The sequence below is a fragment of the Martes martes genome, assembly GCF_963455335.1.
Source record: "Martes martes genome assembly, chromosome: 8".
NCBI classification, from domain to species: domain Eukaryota; kingdom Metazoa; phylum Chordata; class Mammalia; order Carnivora; family Mustelidae; genus Martes; species Martes martes.
This window is the reverse complement of record NC_137895.1, coordinates 81687032-81710480: the sequence shown is the minus strand read 5'-3', so window position 1 is coordinate 81710480 and position 23449 is coordinate 81687032. Positions and strand designations below refer to the sequence as shown.

Below are 23449 nucleotides of genomic sequence, written 5' to 3'. Positions count from 1 at the left end.
AATTCTTGGTTTACCAGAGTCACTGAATCCTTTCCTCTTAATTGCACAGAATTAAAAGAGCAGTTCATGGGTATTTTTTATTATAGAGAATTTTTTGGATCCCATTTCTTAAGGATCAAACACAAAACATAATCACATATACTTACATATTTCATATTTCAGTTATAAACTAATAGTCCACATCATGCTGATGATATAAAAACAAGAATAAAGATAAGGACAAGTATCTTCCAAGTTTTTGCTCAGACATATGAGCTTAGAAGTTGTCACTGCCATCCTCAGAACAAGAAAAAAGCTGAACTGAAAATTACCAATTCTTCTTAAATCCAGCAGAGAACTGAGGTCACAAGGCAAACTGCCTCCCTGAAACACTGGAGATAGGTGAATATAGAGAATCACAAATAACTTCCAGAATCAGTAACCGGTAGGAATACTTAAGCAGAGATCGATGAATTGATGGGAGGTCTAGTATGGATTATCTTGAAAGATAAAAACTCTGACAGGGGGTGGGGGTGGGGCTGTGCGGCTGCCCATGCTTTTGTGAGTTTTACCTCCAGGAATTTTACCAGGGTCCTAAGGTAAAGACTGGAGGAAAACTTAGGGTTTTCTAGCATGGGGAGAGTGAAGGCAGTCAATTTTAAATATGCCCAGAGTGTTCTTTTCTCCTTATCAAGGGCCTCCCCTCAAGGAAAATTACTAAAGCCTTATCTGGACTAGGGAAAGGAGAATTAGGTAACTTGAGCCCTCCAGATTCCCTGTCTCACATAAGGGGAGAAAAATAAAGAAAATAAAAGAAACTCTTCTTGGGGTGCCTGGGTGGCTCAGTGGGTTGGGCCTCTGCCTTCGGTTTGGGTTATGGTCTCGGGGTTCTGGGATTGAGCCCTGCTTCGGGCTCTCTGCTCGGTGGGGAGCCTGCTTCCCCCTCTCTCTCTGCCTGCCTCTCTGCCTACTTGTGATCTGTCTCTTGCTCTCTGTCAAATAAATTAATAAAATCTAAAAAAAGAAACTCTTCTTAAAGTCACAGCCCTTAGATTTAGCCCACTAAAAAAAGTTAGATTTAATCATGAGATGATAGAATGCTTCTCATCTACAATACCTTATCACCACATCAACAACGCTCCTGTATAATAACAGAGGATTAAAACCAAGAGAGTTGTTAAGACACAGACTCTATTTAAAAATGAGCTTCAGGGTGTCTGCGTGGCTCAGATGGTTGAACATGTGACTCTTTGTTTTGGCTGGGGTCATGATCTTATGTGTCTTGAGATCAAGCCCTGCATGGGGCTTTGTGCTCAGCAGGGAGTCTGCTTGAGATTCCCTTCCTCTTTCCCTCACCCCATATGTGCTAAAATAAAATAAATAAATCTTTAAAAATGAGCTTCCAACAAAACCCAAAGACAACAGGGGAGTGGGACATAAAGGACACTAGAAGAAACTGAAGCCTCTGACACCTACAGCTACAGCAAACATTAAACGCTGCATAATTCCTAAGCAAAAACTTAACACTGAAGGTCTCTTTGCCTCAGTTCCCATTAACTGATAGAACTTATCGGGCTTTCAAAAAAAGTTACAAAGCATGCTAAATGTAAAAAAACAGAACAAAAAAACAACAACAAACCCAAAAACCAACCAGAAACCAAACACCAAAACCTAACAACAAATCCAAACCAGTTTGAAGAAAGAAAGCATACATGAGAACCAAACACAGATAATGGCAGAGACTTTGGAATTACCACACTGCAGACTTAACACAATTATGATTAATATGCTAGGGCTCTAACAGACAAAGTGGCAACATGGAAGAAGATATGGGTAAAGTAAGCAGAGAAATGGAGATGCTAAGAATCAAAAAGAAATGCTAAAGGGGCGCCTGGGTGGCTTAGTTGGTTAAGCATCTGCCCTCAGCTTGTGTCATGATCCTGGGGTCCTGGGTTGAGCCCCACATTGGGCTCCCTGCTCAGCAGGAGCCTGCTTCTCCCTCTGCCTGCTGCCCCCTCTGCTTGTGCTCTCTGCAAATGAATAAATAAAATCTTTAAAAAAATGCTAGAAATAAAAAATACTGTAACAGAAATAAAGAATGTCTTTGAGGAATGGCTGGCTCAGTGGGTGAAACATGTGACTTGTTATCATTCTTGTGGGTTTGAGTCCTGTGTTGGGTGTAGAGTGTACTTGAACAATAAAATCTTAGGGACAGCTGGGCGGCTCAGTCAGTTAAGTGTCTGCCTTCAGCTCAGGTCATGAACCCAGAGTCCTGGGATCAAGTCCTACTTTGGGCTCCTTTTCAGCAGGGAGGCTGCTTCTCCCTCTGCCTGCTCTGCCTGTAGCTCTCCCTGTTTCTGTTCTCTCTCTCTCTGACAGATAAATAAATAAAATATTTTTAAAAATTAAATTAAAAAAATAAAATCATAGGGGCGCCTGGGTGGCTCAGTCACTGGGTGTCTGCCTTCGGCTCGGGTCATGATCCCAGAGTTCTGGATCGAGCCCTGCATTGGGCTCCCTGCTCAGTGGAAGCCTGCTTCTGCCTCTCTCACTCCCCCTGCTTGTGTTCCCTCTCTCGTTGCATCTCTCCCTGTCAAATGGACAAATAAAATCTTTAAATAAATAAATAAATAATAAAATAAAATAAAGTCTTTAAAAAAATGCCTTTCGATGAGACCATCAATAGACTGGATGTTGCCAAGAAAAGAATCAGTGAGTTTAAACTTATATGTATAGAAACTTCCCAAACTGAAGAACAAAGAGAAAAAAAAGGAAACATATTCAAGAACTGTGGGACAATTACAAAAGGTCTGACAAATGTGTAACAGAAATACCAGAAAGAGGAAAGAGATAAAGTGGAAGAAATATTTGAACTGAGAATGGCTGAGAATGTTCCAAAATTAATGACACACACCAAACCACAGATCTAGGAAACTCAGAGAATACCAAATAGGATAAATGTAAAACAAACAAACAAACAAACAAACACCACTTAGACATATTATATTCAAATAGCTAAAAACCAAAGACAAAAAGTCTTGAAAATAGCTGGAGGGAAAAGAACAAAAACAAAAACCTTACTGAGAGCACAACACTGGATTACACTGGATGTCTCTTGAGAAACCATGTAAGCAAGAAGAGTAGAATGAAAATTTTAAAGTTAAAAGAAAAAAAAATTTATGTCCACAAAATTGTTTCAAAAGTGAAGAAAAAATATTTTTTCAGGTTAAAAACTGAGGGTATATTTGCACAGTACATCTGCCTTATAAGAAATGTTAAAAGAGATTCTTCATAGAGAAGAAAAATGGTGGAGGTCAGAAACTAGGATGTTTATAAAGAAAGGAAGGGTACCGGAGAAGGAGAAAATGAAGTAGAATGAAATATTTTACTTTTCTTATTTTTAACTGCACTGAACTGATAAATGTTCAGAGTAACAGCAACAATGTATTTGGTGATTAAATCTTTTGGATAAGTGAAATGAATGACAGCAACGGTGTAAGGACACGAGGGAAGAAGTAAGAATACTTCATTACAAGGTACTTGTACTACACGTGAAGCAGTATATTGCTGTTTGAAAGCAAACTAGATTAGGCATAAATATGTATTTCAAACTCCAGAACAACCATAAGTTTTTAGAAGAAGTATAACTGATATGCTAAATAACTCAACTAAAACCAAAGAAAGTAAAACATGTGAAAAGATACAAAGCACAAGTGAACTGAATAGAAAACATTTATAAATATGATAAATATTAATGCAATTGTACCAATAATCATTTTAAATGTGAATGATCTAAACATAAAGAGACTGGCAGAGTAGATAAACAAAATGAAACCCAACTATGTGTGGTGAGATATAAAAACACAGATTATAAAAGTGATGGAGGTGGTTGGGGAATGAGCAAAATAAGTGAAGGGGATTAAAAAGAACAAACTTCCAGTTCTAAAATAAGTAAGTCATGGGGATGAAAATTACAGCACAGGGAGTACAATCAATAATACTGGAATAGCTTTGTATGATAATACATGGTAACTAAACTTAGCATAGTGAATACGTTACATAATGTATATAATTGTCAAGTGGCTAAGTTGTAAACCTGAAACAATATAACACTGTAAGCCAACTACACTTGAATTAAAAAATTTTTTCAAAGGCAGTTAGCAAAAGTTAAAGGATTGACTTATATGAGGAAAACCTGGGGGTGGGGGGAAGAAGAGAAAATCATATTCAAAGTTGACAGCTGGGGACCAATAATACTAGTTTGAACATTAAAATCCATTTTATACTCCACCCCGCCCCCAAAAATAAAAGGATGGTGAAAGATATACCACACCAACAGTAATAAAAAGAAAGCTAGAGTAACTATACTAATGTCAGACAAAGCAGACTACAGAGTACGGTTACTATCAGAAATAAAAAAATGTAATAAACATTACATAATGATAAGGAGGTCAACTCTTCACAAAGACATACAATTCTTAAGGTCTGCATTCCTAACACAAAGCATCAAAATATGAGCAAAATCTGACAGAACTGCAAGAAGAAAAAGACAAATCCACTAATTATACTTGGAAACTTAGCACAACTCTATCAGCGATTGACAGATCCAGCAGGCAGAAAATCAGTAAGGATGTATTTGAACTAAAGAACACCATCAATCAATTGGATCTAACTGACATTTGTATAATACTTTAACATCAACAGAAAATACATTCTTCTCATGCTCACATGGAATGTTTACCAAGATAGACTACATTCCGGGACATGAAATACACTTAAATTTAAAAGAAGAGAAATCATATAAGGTATGCTCTCAGATTATAATGTAATTAAGCTAAAAATCACTAACAAAAAGATAGGTGGAGTACCCCAAAATATTTGGAAATTAAACAACACACTTCTAAAATATTTTGAACTAAGTGATAATGAAGTTATAACTTACCAAATTTGTGGGAGATAGTTAAGGCAGTATACAGAGGGAAAGTTATAGCATGAAATGTATATATTAGAAAAGATCTAAAATCAGTAATCTAAGCTTCCACCTTAGAAAACTAGAAAAGGAACAATATAAAAATAGAAAAAATGAAAAAAAATTTTAAAAATGTTAAAAACAAAAATATAAAAAAAAATAATAAAGTAGAAGTCAATGAAATGACAATAGGAAATCAACAGAGAAAATCAATAGAACCAAAACTGGTTGTTTTAAAAGATCAATAAAGTAGATAAACCTCTAGCTAGCTTAACCAAGAGAAAGAATGAGAAATGACACAAATTATTAATACCAGAAATGAAAGCTTCTTTCATTGCTAGTGAGCCCATGAACATTAAAAGGATAATAAATGCTATAAATAACTCTATGCCACAAATTTGGTAATTTATGAAATGAATGGGTCAATTCTCTAAAAGACACAATCTGCTAAAACTCACACAAGAAGAATAATCTGAATAAACCTTAACTATTGAAAAAACTGAACCAATGATTTATGGTTTCACTGGTGAATTCTACCAAACTTTAAAGGAAGAAATGATACCAATTCTCTGTAATCTCTACCAGAAAACAGAAGGAGAGAACATTCCGTAATTCATTACATAAGACCAGCATTACCCTAATACCAAAACCATACAGAAAAAGTCAGAAAAACTACAGACCAGTAACTCTTGTGAACACAGGTATAAAAATCCTCAAAAGAGGCACTTGGGTAGCTAAGGCAATTAAGTGCCTGACTCTTGATCTCAGCTCAGGTCTTGATTTCAGGGTCATGAGTTCAAGCCCTGTATTGGGCTCTACACTGTGGAGCCCACTTTAAAAAAAAAAAGATGCCTGGATGGCTCAGTCTAGGTTAAGCATCGGCCTTCGGTCCCAATGTCCCGGGATCGAGTCCCGCATTGGGCTCCTTGCTCATGGGGAGCCTGCTTCTCCCTCTGCCTGTTGCTCCCCCTGTTGGTGCTCTCTCTCATTCTCTGACAAAACAAATAAAATCTTTAAAAAAAGAAAAGAAAAGAAAAGAAATCCTCAAGAAAAATATTAGCAAATCCAGTCAAATAACATTAAAAAAAACTATATACCGACAAAAAATGAAGGATGCACTATGTCGTTGTGTGCCCCTACCCTGCTGTTCTATCTCCCACTTTGCTGAGCCTCTTAGGCCAAATGTAAGAACACTAAATAGATACCTTAGAATAAGATGAAAAATATGCATATTTAACTTTTTCACTGCATATGCAAAGCTGATTCAAGATTCAAAAATTAACTGATATAATCCGTTACCTCAACAGGCTAAAGGAGGAAAATCGTATGATCATATCAACAGATGCAGAAGAAAGAAAAGATATGACAAAATCTAACACATATATATTACTAAAAACTCAGCAACAACCCAATTAAAAAACAGGTTAAATCTGGATACCCTACCAAAGAAGATATTCAGGTGGTAAATAAGTAAATGAAAAGATGCTCAACATCTTTTGTTACCAGGGAAATACAAGTTAAAACAACAGAGATATGAAGGCACATCTATTAAAAGGGCTAAAATCTAAAAAACTGACAATACTGAATAGTGGTAAGGATGTGGAGGGGCAGGAACTCTCATTCATTCATTGACGGTGAAAAATACAAAACAGTACAGCTACTCTGAAAAATAGTTTGGCAGTTTCTTACAATGCCAAATATAGTCATACCATACAATCAAGTAATTGTAACCATAGGAATCTGCCTAAATGAGTTAAAAATCATTTCCATACAGGGGTACCTGGCTAGCTCTGTCAGTGGAGCATGTGACTCTTGATCTCAGGGTTGCAAGTTCAAGCACCATGTTCGGTGCAAAACTTACTTTAAAAAAAAAGAAAGTTATGTCTACACAAAACTAAACACAAATATTTATAGCAACTTCTTAACTGCCAAAACCCAGAAGCAATCAAAATGTCCCTTGATAGGTAATAGACTGGTGCATCCATACGGTGGAATTATTATTACTCAGCAATAAATAGAAATGAGCAATCAACTCACAAAAAGACTCAGGGAACCTTAAAATTTCTATTCTTAGTTAAAGAAGCCAGTCTGTAAAGACTATGCACTGTGTGATCCAACTTTATAACGTTCTGGGCAAAGGCAAAACTATAGAGATAGTAAGAAAATCAGTAGTTGCCAGGGGCACAGAGGCAGGGGAAAGAGGGGAGGCAGTAAAGAGAGATGAACAGATCAAACAGGGCACTTCAGTGTGGTAAAACTATTCTGTGGAATACTGTAAAGATGAATATGTGACATTACGCACTGTCAAAATCCACACAACTGTATAGCACAAAGAGTGAATCCTCATGTAAACTATGGGTTTTAGCTAATAATAAGGTATAAATGTTACTCATCAATCTTAACATACACATCACACTAACACAAGATGTTAGTACTAGGGAAACTGCAAGGAAGAGGGAATACATGGGAACTCTCTGCACTATGTGCTCAACTTTTCTATAAACCTAAAACTGCTCTAAAATATAGCTTACTAATTTTTTTAAACAATAAGGATGCATATTATCACTACTATTATATAACTATTCTGGGAATATAAGGTATTATAATTGGATAAGAGGACATATAGGAAAAAAACCACCAGTTGAAAAATATGAGAAGTTATAAGACTTTATGACAGCAACAACAACAAAAAAAATAAGAACCACGACTAGCAGTAAATTCTACAATTAATGTATGTGAAGAAAACTTTCAAACTGTTCTGGGGTAGAAAACACTATAATACCATAAGCTGATACCTTTTTCTTATAAGGGAAGACATAACACTGAAAAGACAAACACTACCAAAAAATTCATTAATAGCAATTATAACAAGGGACACCTGGGTGGCTCAGTAGGTTAAGCATCTGCCTTTGGCTCAGGTCATTGATCCCAGGGTCCTGGGACTGAGTCCCATATTGGGCTCCTTGCTCAGTAGGGAGCTTGCTTCTCCCTCTGCTTGCTGCTCCCCTGCTTGTGTTCTCTCTCTGACAAATAAATAAAAAAAAAAAATCTTAAAAAAAAAAAGCAATTACAATGAAAATGTCAACATGCTTTTTTTTTGGATCTCTAGAAACATTCTAAAGTTCATTTTAAAGTATAAGTATCTGTACATGTACCAAGTCCAATTTATAAATCACTCTAATTTCAAAATCTAGCAAAGTGCTTGGGATAAGTGCTTGAAAAAAATTGAGAAACACCCTGAAAAAGAAAAATTAGGAGAGGAATTTTGCCATATGCAACATTAAAATTTAAACTGATGGTATAATAAGGACAGAGACCAGTGGGATAACAAGTAATACAGAAATAGACAAAGCATACAGGAATTTAATATTATAACAAGGGTAGAAATTCAAACACTTAAGGAAAAGAGAAACACTAATATGTTAGCCATTTGGAAAAAATAAAGCTAGATTCATACTTTATACATAAAACTAAATTACAGATCGATCAAAAAGTTAAAAAATTAAAGTAGTGAAAGGCAACAAAATGTGTAATATATGATCTAAGAATTGAGAAGCTCCTCCTAAGCATGAAATAAAAACCATTAGTTTTTCTAGTCTGTCACTAAAACATCTAGCTAGAACAGTAACAAACTTAATTAAATACAATGGATATTCCCTGGAACCTAGACTAAATACCATTTCCCATTAAAAGACCTCCTCGGAGAAATTTGATGCCATGTGTGCAGCTGGAACATTTTGTCTAACAGAGAGCAAGGAAACTGCTAAAGACATATTAAGATCACTGATACTAGATCAACCAAAGGAACTGGGAACCAGCATGAATAGGCCTCTACTCGTTAAAGATGAGATGATTCAAACATCAAGAAATAATAACTTGAATGGACTAAAATACCTCAGATATTTTTAAATTCATAAGTTCATTTATAATGATACTGAAAACATCATAAGTTCATTTATAATGAAACTAAAAACAAAACCAAACAGAATCTAAACTTCATGGGACACCTTTGAAGAATACAAGTAAATAATGCAATATTTTGAAAACTGGTAAGCAAGAGCTATCATAAATGACCTACCTAGCCTTTTCTCTAGGAACTTACTGTGCCTCGGAGAAACCAAAAAGAGTTGCTAAGAGGGGAACTTTTACATTTTACAACTCTTAATGAAATGATAGATTTAGGTGATGATCCTCAATGGCTGCTGACATCACAAAAAGAGAAAAGATATTACATATCTCCGGATGGAAGTACACAATGCCACTTCTAAAACTCTCTTCATAAAACTCAAACAATTGAGAGAAAAGGAGCAGAGGGATAGAGAATCTGAAGCAGACTCTGCGCCAAGTGCAAGCCCAACGCAGGGCTCCGATCTCATGAGGGTGAGATCACAACCAGAATGGCTGCCTAACAGACTAAGCCACCCAGGCGCTCCTGTACTGAAACTTTTCTAACCATCTCAGCATTGCATTAACTGTCCACTACGCTGCCAACTACCTTTTTATAGCACTTATTTATACCATAAGTTTGTTTTTGGATGTGCTTCTATAGAAGCTGAGAATGATCTTTTTTATTTCTAACTCCTAGCACATACATACTCAGTAAATATTTGCAGAATCAAATTGAGATTGCAGCATCTAAACCTGGCTTTAAAAAGTGACAAGCTCTAGGAAGCCCTGCTGAGTCTTATTCAAAAAAGACTTTCAAAGGAGAGGCACAGATCAAATCTTGTAGCAAGATGGGAAATTGTGTTGTGCATTTAGGCATTTAGGCATTTAGGCATTTAGGCTCATGAACTCCAGCAACTTTTTTTTCTTGAAATACTAAAAGTGCTTCATCTAAAGCAACTATTCTCAAACTTTTTAGTCAACAAACAGTATTAGGTGACTACCTACTCCATTAGCTTCCATTTGTAGGAAAAGACAAAAAGAAAATCTAAAAAAAATAAAGATTACAGTTGACTTTGGAGAAAAACCTTTCAAATTAACTTACAACATAAACAAAACAAAGGTCAAAATAAACAAATAAAAGAAATAATCAAAGACCACTGAAAGCACTGACTTGTGCTGAATTACCTTTTGACAAATAGTTTTACACTATAATCTAATACACAAATGCCTATACTATACACATATAAAGCTGGAAATAATAGTTACCTTTACTAACATGATACAACCTTATTCATTTTTTTAATTGGGAAAAAAAACAACAGAAAACCAGCAAAAACCCACAAGTAGAGACCTGACAAAATGATTTCATGACACCACTACTGGGTTGAGATTTAAAGTCTGATGAGCACTGACCAAAGTTGTGCACACTATTAAATAATCCCCTACTCTAACCCTCCTACACTGTTGGTGGGAATGCAAGCTGGTCCAACCACTCTGGAAAACAGCATGGAGGTTCCTCAAAAAGTTGAAAATAGAGCTACCTTACGACCCAGCAACTGCACTACTGGGTATTTACCCTGAAGATACAAATGTAGTGATCCGAAGGGGCACGTGCACCCAAATGTTTATAGCAGCAATGTCCATAATAGCCAAACTATGGAAAGAACTTGGATGTGCATTAACAGATGAATGGATAAAGAAGATGTGGTATATATATGTAATAGAATACTATGCAGCCATCAAAAGAAATGAAATCTTGCCATTTGCAACAACGTGGATGGAACTACAGGGTATTATGCTGAGCGAAATAAGTCAATCAGAGACAGACAACTATCATATGATCTCCCTGATATGAGGAAGTTGAGGCAATGTGGGGGGTTTGGGGGGTAGGAAAGAAATAAATGAAACAAGATGGGATTGGGAGGGAAACAAACCATAAGAGACTCTTAATCTCACAAAATAAACTGAGGGTTGCCGGGGGTATGGGGGTAGGGAGAGGGTGGTTGGGTTATGGACATTGGGGAAGGTATGTGCTATGATGAGTGTTGTGAAGTGTGTAAACCTGGCGATTCACAAACCTGTACCCCTGGGACTAATAATACATTATATGTTAATAAAAAAAAATTTAAAAATAGAAAAAAATAATCCCCTACTCTATAGTGATAGCCACAACCCCACAACAAACCTGTATATGAAGTTTACAGTAAAAGTACGTCTGTAGTATATCACAAAAATTATGAACACCAAATATAATTTTTAAAAGAATATGGTAATTTCTGCTATCAGTTAAAGTGAAATGGAACTTTGATATCCAAAAAAATGAAGAGTATTATGTCTATTAAGACAGGTGCCTTAGTCCTAGACCTCTAAAAAGTGACAAAACAAAGGGTCTTGGCTGGGCACTATTAAAGAACTATCTTATTTTAACCAACATTATTTGCAAGCATTTCATAAGAAAGCCCTGTTTTAGGAAGTTCAATCGTACTCACTGGTCATCTTAGTTATTAAATTGTGGGATGGTATGACTTTAAAAATAATTTTCATGGGGTGTCCAACCCAAACTCAAATTTAAGACAAATCAGTCTTCCTAACAGATTATTATCTTTAAGTTGCTACAAAAATTTGATAGCTACCACCAATTTCGAGTTACTTTAAAAAACCTATCTCTTTTCATAGCCAAATATGAAATCAAATACTTAGCTGATTTTCTTTTGTTAAAAACTAATACTGAGACGCATTCCCCAATAACCTACCATTAGGCAATGAAGCTCTTTCTACCATTTATATAAATTTTTTAGCTCAGGTGCCACTAGACCTATATCAACATCCCTCCTAACAGGAAGTATTTTTGCTAAAAGACTTCAGTGGTTTCAAAAAGAATTTTTCATAAAAGTAGAGATGACAGAAATGTAAATATAAAAGCATTCCAGAACAAAGAGCATTTATGTGTATCAAATAAAATTTCCATTTACTTTTTACAAGACTGCCACAGACACATGAAGTTGTGTCCTGGTTTTCTCACTGGATCCCCTTGTTGACTAGATGCACTGAATGGAGAAGGCTGGGAAGTGTTAGGCTGGCTCTGCACTTGCACAGCTGGTGAAGGCGTCATAGGAGTGTTCTGTGAAAAAACACAACCACGCAGTTTGTGAGTCATGACACTGAAAGACATTCATATTTTATAGCATAGGCATAAATGATTATAATGACAATTATGATTACATTGCTAGTTATGCACTTCTAACATAGAATTTACATGTGTAGTTAGTAATTATTTCTTAAAAATTCTTTAAAAAAGATAATTATTTTTATAAAAATAATTAGGAAAGATTCTTTTATTTCATATGAACCACAAAGGCAAGATCACATTGTTAATGTTACAGGACATAAATTATTTAGAATTAAGAAATTTTAGATCAATAAATTAGGCAGAAACAAAGCTATAGATTAAAATGAGGAGTAAATCTACTATAAGTGCACCCACTGATTTACTTACATACATTCTGTATAAGAACAAATCAATTGCAAATTAATCTTTCTTTGCATATATTTCCTTTCAGATCTTTTAAATGACTACAACATAAAACAATCATAGCAAAACACAAGGAAAATTTCTGATGTTAAAAATGAAGTAATCATAAGTAGAATGTTGTAAATATTATTTTATAGTAAGCTGTTTTAACAACTTTAAAGTTTTTCAGTTTCAGCTTTTTTTTTTTTTTTTAAAGATTTTATTTATTTATTTGACAAAGAGAGATCACAAGTAGGCAGAGAGGCAGGCAGAGAGAGGGAAGCAGGCTCCCTGCTGAGCAGAGAGCATGATGTGGGGCTCAATCCCAGGACCCTGAGATCACGACCCAAGCTGAAGGCAGAGGCCTCAACCCACTGAGCCACCCAGGTGCCCCCAGTTTCAGCTTTTGGTGGACAATACAAGTAAAAGAATTCTAATTCCAATTCTAATTCATAAGTCTTTTAAATATAAGCTATATTTTCTTCTTCTGTAGCCTATCCCTTTCTCTCTGAAAAATACATAAATATGGCTTAAAACAACTTGAGGCAAAATATTTTCTTTGAACCTTAACTCAGATTTTATTCATAACGTATCACAAAGGGAAAAATAATAATGAATTTCTCATATAAAAATGGTAGCACACCATTTTCAAAGCATTGTTTAATGGCAATAAATTTAAACTCTGGAAAAATATTAAATATACTCATTCACTTATAAGGTAATATTGGAAATAGTTGGGCAAAACTAGTTAAACATTTCTGCAAACATCAGATTAAAATCCATAATAATTAGAAAAAAGATAATAAGCTATAAGGCTAGAGCATAAAAATGAAAAAAGAGAATAAAATGCTGAAAAAAAGTTTAGAAATGTGAAGTCCTAGGACTCTTTGAGTTCCAAGCTCTAAGAAAAAAAAAAATCTACTTTTGGGATATGATTGAAGTTGTTTCCATAATAGGGTCTGATCCCACCCTTAAGATTTTATAATATGGTCAGTGACAAAACATATACATGCATATGCATCCATGAAAAACAGGTGCCATGGATAGGGTGTGGACTTTTTAGCTTGACACATCAATACTCAAACTTTCAATTTGCCTTTTAAACTAGTTATGTGACTCAGGGCAATCTCTTTAACCTCTGTGATCCTCAGTTTCCTCATCTATAAACTATTAAGTAATGAAATCTTAACATAAGGAATTGTGGGAAGACTAGAGAAACTACAGATAAAGAGCCTAGTTCTAGATTCCCAACAAATGGCAACATATATGCTAGAAGTCCAAATAGATAAGGGAAACTATACTTTGGAGGAAAGATAGTGAGTCCGCTTTGGGGACAGTGGCAGATCAACTACAAATGTCTATTAATAGAAGTTAATGCTGGAAACACAGATCTGACAATCATTCTCCTGGGAATTCTTAAAGCCATAAAAACTGATGCTGAGAAAGCAGACAAAAGGAAAAAAAAAAGGGATCAGAGACAAAGGAATGGAAGGTAACATTAGAATTAGTCTACTTATCAAAAGAATTATTCAAATTGTTTCCCTGAAATGAAAATATTGCAACAAAAATCCAAGAAATTCTAATAAGGGGAGTAACCAAGAGAATCAGTTTCAGCCAAATACAAATATTAGAGAGGAACAAGTTACAAATATCCCAGAATTTTAATTAAAGGGTAAATTTGCCAGAAGCATCAAATTCCCTCAGAATGAACCTTCTGGTTCCCTTTTCTATCACCATTTAAATTAGGTATTTTATTGAATATCTTGTCATATATTTGTAGATTAAGCTTATTTTTATTTTCAAAAGTGCTAACAAATCTTTAACCTATTTTTTCTTTCCATTGTGGAACTCTTATTTGGTGTCGCATAGAAAATTTAACAAATAATCACAAGGTATTTTGACCCCAGATTTGAATGAGGGATATGGCAAGGATGACTGAAATTAATCTAAGCTGTTAAATTAATAATGAGTAAAGACACATTAACCAAATGCAATGTGTAAAAATTTGTGGATCTTAATTCAAACAAGCTGTTTAAAAAAACCAAACCCATGTTGTTTTTAAAAGACAACTAGAGAACAATGAACTGGGTGTGAGATAATATTAAACACACTACTATTTCTGCTAGATGTGATTTGGTACTGGAGAGAGAGATAGATCTAAATAGTTAAAAGTACGTAACTATTAAAGAAATAGATTCTGATTTACTGGCAAAATGAAATAATGTTTGATACTTGTTTTAAAGTACTCCAAGAAAAGAAAATGATTGTGAAGAACAGATGAAACTAAAAAGGCAAATGGTAATAATATTTTAAGCTAGGTGATAGACACATGAAGACTTCTTGGCTCTACTTTTGTATATGTTGGAAAAAATTTTACAATAAAAAATAAACAAGTGACAAAAAGAATTAAATAGATCTAAATATATCACTGAAACAAAAAGAATTAAAGCACTTTTAAAAAAATTTTTTATTTATTTGAGAGAGAGAGCACAAACAGAGGGTGGGGAGAGGGAGACACAGGTTTCCCATTGAGCAGGGAGCCCATAGTGGGGCTTGATCCCAGAACCCCGGGGAACATGACCCGAGCCAAAGGCAGACACTTAACCAACTCAGCCACTCAGGCACCCCAAGAATTAAAGTACTTACAGAATATACCAAATGAGAAATTCTAAGACTCATATTTCCTTGGACCATAGGAGTGAATATTTTTAGGTTTCCTCTTGTTATTAAAAAAATTACACATTCTTGAGGTGCCTGTGTGGCTCAGTTAGTTAATCATCCTACTCTTGATTCTGGCTCAAGTCATGATCTCAGGGTCATGAGATCCAACCCAACCCAGCCCAGCGATGGGCTCTGCACTCTGCACTAAGCACAGAGTCTGCTTAAAAGATTCACTCTCTCTCTCCCTTTGCCCCTCCCCCAATAAACAAATAAATATCATTAATTAATAAAAAGAATTAGGTCTTTTACATGGTAGCGCAAAATATATTTCTTTTAGGCTATATGTTAACTTTTTCTTAACTTTAGTATTTTTTTTAAAGTTTATTTGATACAGAGAGAGAGAGTGTACAAGCAGGGGGAGTGGCAGGCAGAGGGAAAGGGAGAAGCAGACTCCCTGCTGAGCAGGGAGCCTGATGCGGGGCTTGATCCCAGGACCCTGAGATCATGACCTGAGCCGAAGGCAGAGGCTTAACCCACTGAGCCACCCAGGTGCCCCTTAACCTTATTATTTACCATGAATTGCTACATCATCAGCCATAACCCTAACTCAAGTGTAAATGTAAAAGTAGGTTTCAAAGTCATAGTTTTTGGAATGATCCCTCTTGAGGAATATTCTCTATCATCTACTCTATTGAGGAAGAGCTATTTTTTTATATATATATTACAGGTTTTGGGTTTTTCCCCCCCAATCAAAGCCACAAATCCAGCAGTGAGTAACCAAAAAAGTAAAATTACACAAAGGATGCAAACCAACTATGTGATTTATTCTGCAATGTAAAACTAACTGAAAAAGTTAATGCAGCAGTTTTATTATTGCCTTGCTTTCTTCTATTATCTTTTCAAGATGATGCTTTCCTCGATCATCTTTTCAAGAGTAAATTATGGCTAAAAATTCTAGATCACAGTGATTAATTTTCAAGATTTATTTATTTACTTGAGAGAAGAGAGAGAAACCACATAAGCAGGGCTAGGGGCAGAAGGAGAGAGAAAGAATCCTCAAGCAGACTCCTCCCTGAGCACAGAGCCCTGAGATCATGACCTGAGCTGAAATCAAGAGATGGATGCTTAACTGATTGAACCACCCAGGTGCCCATAGAGTGATAACATTTTCTGATATAAGACTTGGGATTTGAGGCTCTTAAACCCTTATGTTCTTTGTACTAAACTTTAAAAACCTTAGAAAGATAAAAATTTAAACACTTCAATCTGTGTTAGAAAGATACAAATTCATAATCTATTCTCAAAATAAATTCTTTGCTAGGTAATAATGAAACAGTTTGTTCAATTCTAGCTACAGATTTTGAAAGCCACTTATAAAATAGAACTGACTAAAGATAAATAGGATGACAAATAAACCAGACACCCTGACACCTTGGATTTACTTGAAGGAACTGAGAAAGTATATTCTAAAACACAGGCAAGGAAGGAGAGATACTATGAAGCAGTTATAAGGAACAAAAATTAGATTTACTCTAAATGTGAAATAAAAGTGTTTATACTTAGTCTAAATGTATAGATCTTTTGAGAACAGAATTAAGACAATTACAGAAATCACTGGAAAAGAGATCTTTGTGAGTGTGGGAAAGTAACTTCGATTTTTAAAAATGAGGGTTTGGGGCAAAATAATATCTAAGATTCTTTCTGCTCTTACATTCCCTCATGTTTTTAAACTACCAAGTTTTTTACTCTTATGAAGTATATAACCTAGATAATCAATACATACCAAGACTGGCTTATAAGGACACACTAAAATGCAAAAACAATTTTTATGTTTAGTGGTAACGCCTTTCTCAGTTTTTACGATGTGCTACAATGTGCTACTACTCTACAAATTTAAGCAGTAGTACTCTTAAGAAAATATTGAAATGATAATTCCTGGGGTTCTTGCTAAAACGATCTTGGCTATGACTAAATGCTGCCCCCTTGAGGCTACAGATCTGCATTCTGATGAGCTGAATAACTTCAAGCTCTTTATCATAAAGAAAGGAAGGGACCAGGAAGATACCAAAATTCAGTGTGACACAGAACCGTATTAGCAATGGTTCAACGGAACTGAGGAAAAGCACAGATAAAACACCTTAAATAAATACATCCTTAAGTAAACTACTTTTATATACAAGAATTTAGCATGTCTTCAGATCATGGGATTAACACCTATTGTTCTGTTCAACATGTGTTTTACATGCTCCTGAAAAAGGCAAATCTTTAGGTAAATATTTATAATTACTTTTCTTTTTTTATTGATTTTTATTTTTTTATGTGCCAAACTAGTTTTATGCCTTCAGAAGATACCAATTCATGAATAGTTATCCTATAACTTACAAATACAACAGACTAAAATAAACAGCTACAAATAAAGAAGTTTGCCTTGAAATAGGTATAATTTATTTTGTATTTATATGAATTACCCAGCTAAATACAATTTAAACACAAAATCTGCAGTTATATCATTTACTTTCATAGATCTTTCTCCTTTTCTGCTGCTAATTTTTTTTCTGTAATGAAATTAATATAGTTGATTAATAAGAGTGAAAGGGAACAAAACTGAGAAAAGAAACATGAAAGAACAATGGTAGTAGGAAGGAATACCTGTTGGCTATTCTCAGCAGGGACTTCTCTCTGCAGTCTTCCTAGCCCTGAACATTCTGCAAATCTGAAAGTCCCTCCTTGGGGTCCAGGTACCTCCTGAACATCCCCAGACCCCTTGAAATGGTAGAAATAACAAGGTTTTGCTGAAAAATAACATTTAAAATCCTCTATTTCATCTACTCCTTTAAGATATCAATTCAAATAGTGAATAAAATGTGTTAAATCAAGGTCCATAAAAAAGAAATCTGAAGAATCTAGGCAACAATGGAAATGGTTTTCTATTAGTAGGCTCTTAAGAAGACCAACAGCTGACCCTTCAAAGGAAATTTATGATCCCATCTTAAACAGTTGATCTTTTTTAGCCTTTATAGGTACTTTATTCCCTATATATGAAGGTAAAATGCAGCTGTACTATTATTACTGAGTGCCTAACTATGTAGCAGTCACCATGTTAAGTGTTACACGTAAGAATCCCGGTTTTTAATTCTCACTCTCACAGACACCATGCATGCTATCTCTTTTTCCTTGCAAAGTTTTAAATTTCTACCTGCCAACCAAACACTAATTTTAAAAATAAAGAATGTAGCCATTTTAAATAAACTATATTCTTTGGGACAATATATATTAAAGAACACATTTTAAAAAGTAATTTTTTTATTTTAATACATTTAATAAAATAAATAATATGTAAATAAAATGTAGTAGTTTTATGGACTGAATTAGATATATATATGTCCAATGTGTAAAGAAAAAAGTTTTAGGATTAATGTCCTAAAACTATAATTTAATGCTACTCACATTCTGTAATATAATAGTTCAAATACTCAATATGTTATATATAAAATGGCTTTCTAGAACTTTTCAACAAAATCTTTTAAAATAGTGGAGAAGTGGGTTAAGAGTATAAATCTCTGTTTCAGACACACACCCAAGTGGTTCAGTCCTGGAACCACGTCACATTAGTTGGTGACCTTGGGTGAATTATTTTGCAGCTTGGAGCCTCATCTCTATTGTAATAACAATTCTTACCTCACAGAGTTATTCCAAGGATTAAATGAGAAAATGCTTTTAGTAACAAGTTCCTAACACAGGTCCTAGTCTTAACAAGTATTATTGTTGGTTCTTTGTTACTTAAGTATCATTATTGAATATAATCACACTGGGAAGATTAAGGACACACACAAAAATGAGGGTTGATAATTCCACAGTAATGGAGTTTTTCTCTCATTTGGCTTAGGTCTATTGTTATTATTTAGCATTATAAGAGAATCTGAGAGGAAAAGACAGAGTGAAGAACTAATCAAGATGAATTGGGAAATTATAAATGAAGGAAAAAAATATAAAAATCAACTTACTATATGCTTACTATATGCCAGACACCATACTACTTTAAAAATTTTTTACTGTGTTTAATAAATGAAAAAAAAACTCAACTTACAGCAGTCTGAGGAAAATTGCTTTAGTATTTTTTGCTAAAACTCAGCAATAATCATTGCCATGTACACATCAACTAAAGAATACTCAACCTACTTAGGTACCTTGCAATAAAAATAAATCTAAGCAATACAGTACTAATATATGAATTAAAATCTCATTATGTCCCCAACAGCACCGTCCAGTTTTATCCACTCACATGAAAAAAGATGCACATCAGTGGATGAACTGTTCTGAAGCAAGGGATTCTTTGTTCTTTCATCTTTCATTTTGCTGCCCCGCTCCACCCCCAGATTTGGTACTAATGCCAGCAATGGCCATAGATCTGCTCTAAACACCAAAAGCATGGAGAAGAAACCAAAGTCAGAAGAGTGCTAGCAAAGTTGGCAATAGTCACAGAAGGTTCTGGCTATGTAGGACTTAGGAAAGAGAAAGAAAAAAAAAGTCATCCAGAAAACAAGGTTAAAGACAACTGTTAAGTAGACAACTGTTCAGTGGAAATGGCACACAAGATTGACCTTAAAATCTTTACAGGTAGGATGAATCCTCAATTCAGTAGCACTAATCCTAGAGAACACTTCTATTGACTACAGGGTACAACAGAGATTGGATAGTAGAATATTAAAGAGGGGATAACAGAAACCTGACTGGAGGGCAAAGCAGTAAAGAAACACAAAAGCAAGAATATCAGAATAGCTGAAAGAAATTGAAATTATAATAGTCTTTCAAGAACCAAGGCAACTAAGTCAATATATAAGTATACCAGGAAAACACCTGATAAAGGATTTATGGGATTCATCTTTTTTATAAAATGGTGAAAAGAGCCACAAAAACATACTCCTGTCAAAATGAAATACAGAATCTCCCTTTTGAAGTGCTCTTAGTATATCCCCCTCCACCCAAAGGTGACCAAGGAGACTGACTTATATTTAAAAAATTCTCCAAGAGATGTCAGATTAGCAAGTGCTCCTCTATCTTGGGTCTACAAAATTACTAATTTGGGTCGATAACGGAATTTTAGAGATTCTTTAAACCATGTGCTAAAGTTAACAATTGAGAACTGTTTAATATTACAAAAAAAAACCCACTGAAAAACAGGAGCCAGAGAGCCCGAGTACACTGGTGAGCTGACACAATTACCTTTTTAAGATGAGGTGTTGAACAACAGTGGACAGTCCCCTACAATCCTATTTACAAGTGAGAACTCTTTAAGAGAAATGTTGAGAGCAGGGTGACTTACCTGTGGGACCACATTCTGTACGTATGGCGGCGGGTGCTGCTGCTTTTGCTGAACAGCACTTTCTATTGCTACTTTAGCTACAGTGCTTGGATCTGCTCCCGCCGGCACAGCAACCATTGTTGCACTGCAGCCAGCATTGTTGGGGTCACTGATTGTAACAATTCTAACTCCTACTTTATTTGGAATTCCTGCGACTGTTTCCCTATCATTATCCTCTGCCGGCCTCTTTACAGTTTTGCATTCTGCTGTGCCATTTGTAGACCGAACGTCAGATGATAGGGCAGGAGAATGGGACACTCTTGATCCTGAGTGGGGAACTGCTATGATTTGATGCCCCTGTATAACAGAGGTTGTAGAATGCGGTGAGACAACTACACTTGGGCGTTGCTGAGGCACATCTGAATTCAAACTTGAAGCTAGAGGTCCATTAGGCAAGTCAGTACCACTAAACTGCTGTGTCGCCACATTTGGAGCCTCCTGTATACTGCTCACAGATGGTGAACCACCCAAAGTTAATATAGGTCCATTAGAAATTCTTTCTAGTTGATCACCTTTGGCAGTATCTTGCTGAGTGGCATCTAAAGTCCCTTGTGGTTCCACTGGAGATATCTCACCATTTCCTACATGATTGGAAGTTTTGTGATTTGGAATGTTTTTGCTTAAATGAGAACCATCTCCCTTATCAAAATCACAGATTCCATTAACTAGAGGTTTTTTCAAATCACTTTTGATATCCGGCATATCCATTTGTTCTGAGTTCTGTTTTCCAGGTGTTCCATTCTCACCTAATTCTAATGATGGCCCATTACTGATTAGTGAGCACTGATTAGCCTCACTTTGAATTTTCCCTGAGTTTGAAGGAGGTAGACTTGAGTCACTGTACTTTCTCCCATTTAAAAGACTTCCCACCTGCATTTCATTTTCCTTTGTATCCCCATTGCTGGTGTTCGTGGTTCCTCGTCGGCAGGACGGGTTCTCCATGACTTCAATTTTACGTTCATGAACATGTAAACCTGTTGCTTCTTTTGCTTCCTCCTCCTTTTGGCAAATGATCTTATCACCTTTGAATGGGGGAGTAGCAGTAGTACAGGATGATTGTCCAGCTGGAGATGTCTGAGTGGCTGGAAGTGTTTGCACCTGAAGTCCAACTCCTGTTTGCGTCCCACTCATGGTAATTCCTGCTGGAGCAATGAGCTGAGTTGCATTTCCCTGACTCACAGTTGCAGTTGCAAAACTTGTATTTGGCACAACTGTTATGGTTACCTGGTTGCCAGAAGTCCCTTGGAAAATGGTTGCTGGGCTGTTTGAAATCAGTGGGCCTGGCAATATTTGCAAGTTCGAGATGGGCACAGTTTGCACTCCCCCTGTGGGTGGCATTGCACTTTGGACCAACTGAACGTTTTGCTGCCCAACCAATAGCTGCTGAGCTGAAGATTGCCCCTGCACTCCAAAACCTGCTGCTTGGTTATTGGCCACCTGGTATACCACCTGAGGGCTAGGAGCTCTTGCATTATTAGGGGGAGGAATCTGTGGAGCTGGGAGAATTAGCTTACCACCTGGTGTCGAAGGACCACGCTTTGGAAGCAGCAGCTGTTTTATCAGACTTGACTCACCAGAAGCAGGCTGACCAACGCCCGCATTCGCCTGCTGTGGCTGAACTTGCATCTGTACTTGTTGGGGCTGCTGAACCTGTACTTGTACCTGTTGTGGTGAGGGTGCTGGTGAATGCTGCTGCTGTTGCTGCCTTTTCACAGATAGCATCTGACTGACAGTAGGAGGTGGTCCCTGTGATTGAGGGGTGGAAGAAGATGACATGGCAGTAGGGACTTGGTTATTAGTAGCTGGGACAGGTGATGGTGAGGAAGATGGAGTTATGTTTGGTTGCCCAGTTAGCTGAACTGTCTGACCAGCTGGAAGAGCTGCTGGATTAGCAAGAACAATTTGGTGAATGGCTGGTGCGTAAGTCTGACCTTGTTGAGCTGGCTGGCTTACAATCACTACACTTTGTTGGGCTGGCTGCTGTGGTTGTTGAATGGGCTGTTGTACCACCGTTGATGAAACTTGCTGAGAAGGGAGAGGTTTTGGTGCAATGTTCTGAAACCCTACCCTTGAGGGTTGTGGACTTGGGACACCAGCAATGGTAACCATTTGTCCTGTAGCTACCTGAAAATTCTGTACTGAAGTTGCTGAGACAATATTGGATGCGGAAGTTGTCACATACTGTGAAGGTGCTATGATAACAGTGTCTTGCGGCTGGCTACCAGCAGATGTCTGTTGAGATGAAGTTTGCACAGGCTGGGGTGATGTGGTGATTAACTGTTGACCCTGTGAAACTGTAGAAGTACATGCTGGTATGTTCTGTACTCTGCCAAATATATGACTCTGTGGGACAGCTTGCTGAATTACTGTCACGGGAGTACCGGAAGGTATCTGTCCCGGTACCACTGTATGTAATGGAGACTGTTGTGGAATTACGGATGGATGATGAAGCAATGTCTGGGAATTTACAACTGTAACAGGCTGTGGCCCTGTACTGTGATTCTGAACCACAGAACTCTGAGCAGCTCCTCCTCCCACAGCAATACTAACAGGAACTGCTGTCTGGGATATAGAATTCTGGATTACTGTAGCCTTAACGACCTCACAAGGAATTGGAGCTTTGTTTTGAATGACAGTCACTGGAGCATTTTGCTGCTGGTGGGTATGAACTGCAGGATTTGGTGGAATTCTTGAAACAGTCTGTGCCACAGTATGAACACCTTGTACTGGAAAAGACATTTGTGTTGCAGTCAAATTTGAAGATTGGCTGGTAACAGAAGTCCTCTGAAAATGGTTTCCTACAGTTTGTGGTCCATGAGGGATTCCTGAAAATAGGAGGGAAAAAGTCAAAATTCATAATGAAATGACTGAAAACTGCGTATAGGCATTGTTAGTTAATACAAGAAAAAATTACTTTAAGAAATTAACATCTAACAACTTTGCATCATATTAAATATGGTTAAGAGTAACAGAATAAGCAAAATATGCTACTGGAAACACAAGGGAAAATTATACATTTTAAATTTATAAAATATACAGTTTCATTTTGCTTTTTTGTTAAATCAGATATACTTAAAAC

General features: G+C 36.2%; 1 protein-coding gene across 1 annotated transcript in view; it reads right to left on the bottom strand.

Moving 5' to 3' along the window:
* ARID2 (AT-rich interaction domain 2) overlaps nt 1-23449 on the bottom strand; it is a 163554-nt gene that overhangs the window by 24998 nt on the left and 115107 nt on the right. Inside the window, exons 15-16 of the mRNA XM_080810039.1 lie at nt 20332-23195; nt 11809-11957 (exon numbers count right to left, since the gene is read on the bottom strand). Of these exons, the coding sequence (XP_080666165.1) occupies nt 11809-11957; nt 20332-23195 (3013 nt within the window). The remainder of the gene's footprint in view (nt 1-11808; nt 11958-20331; nt 23196-23449) is intronic.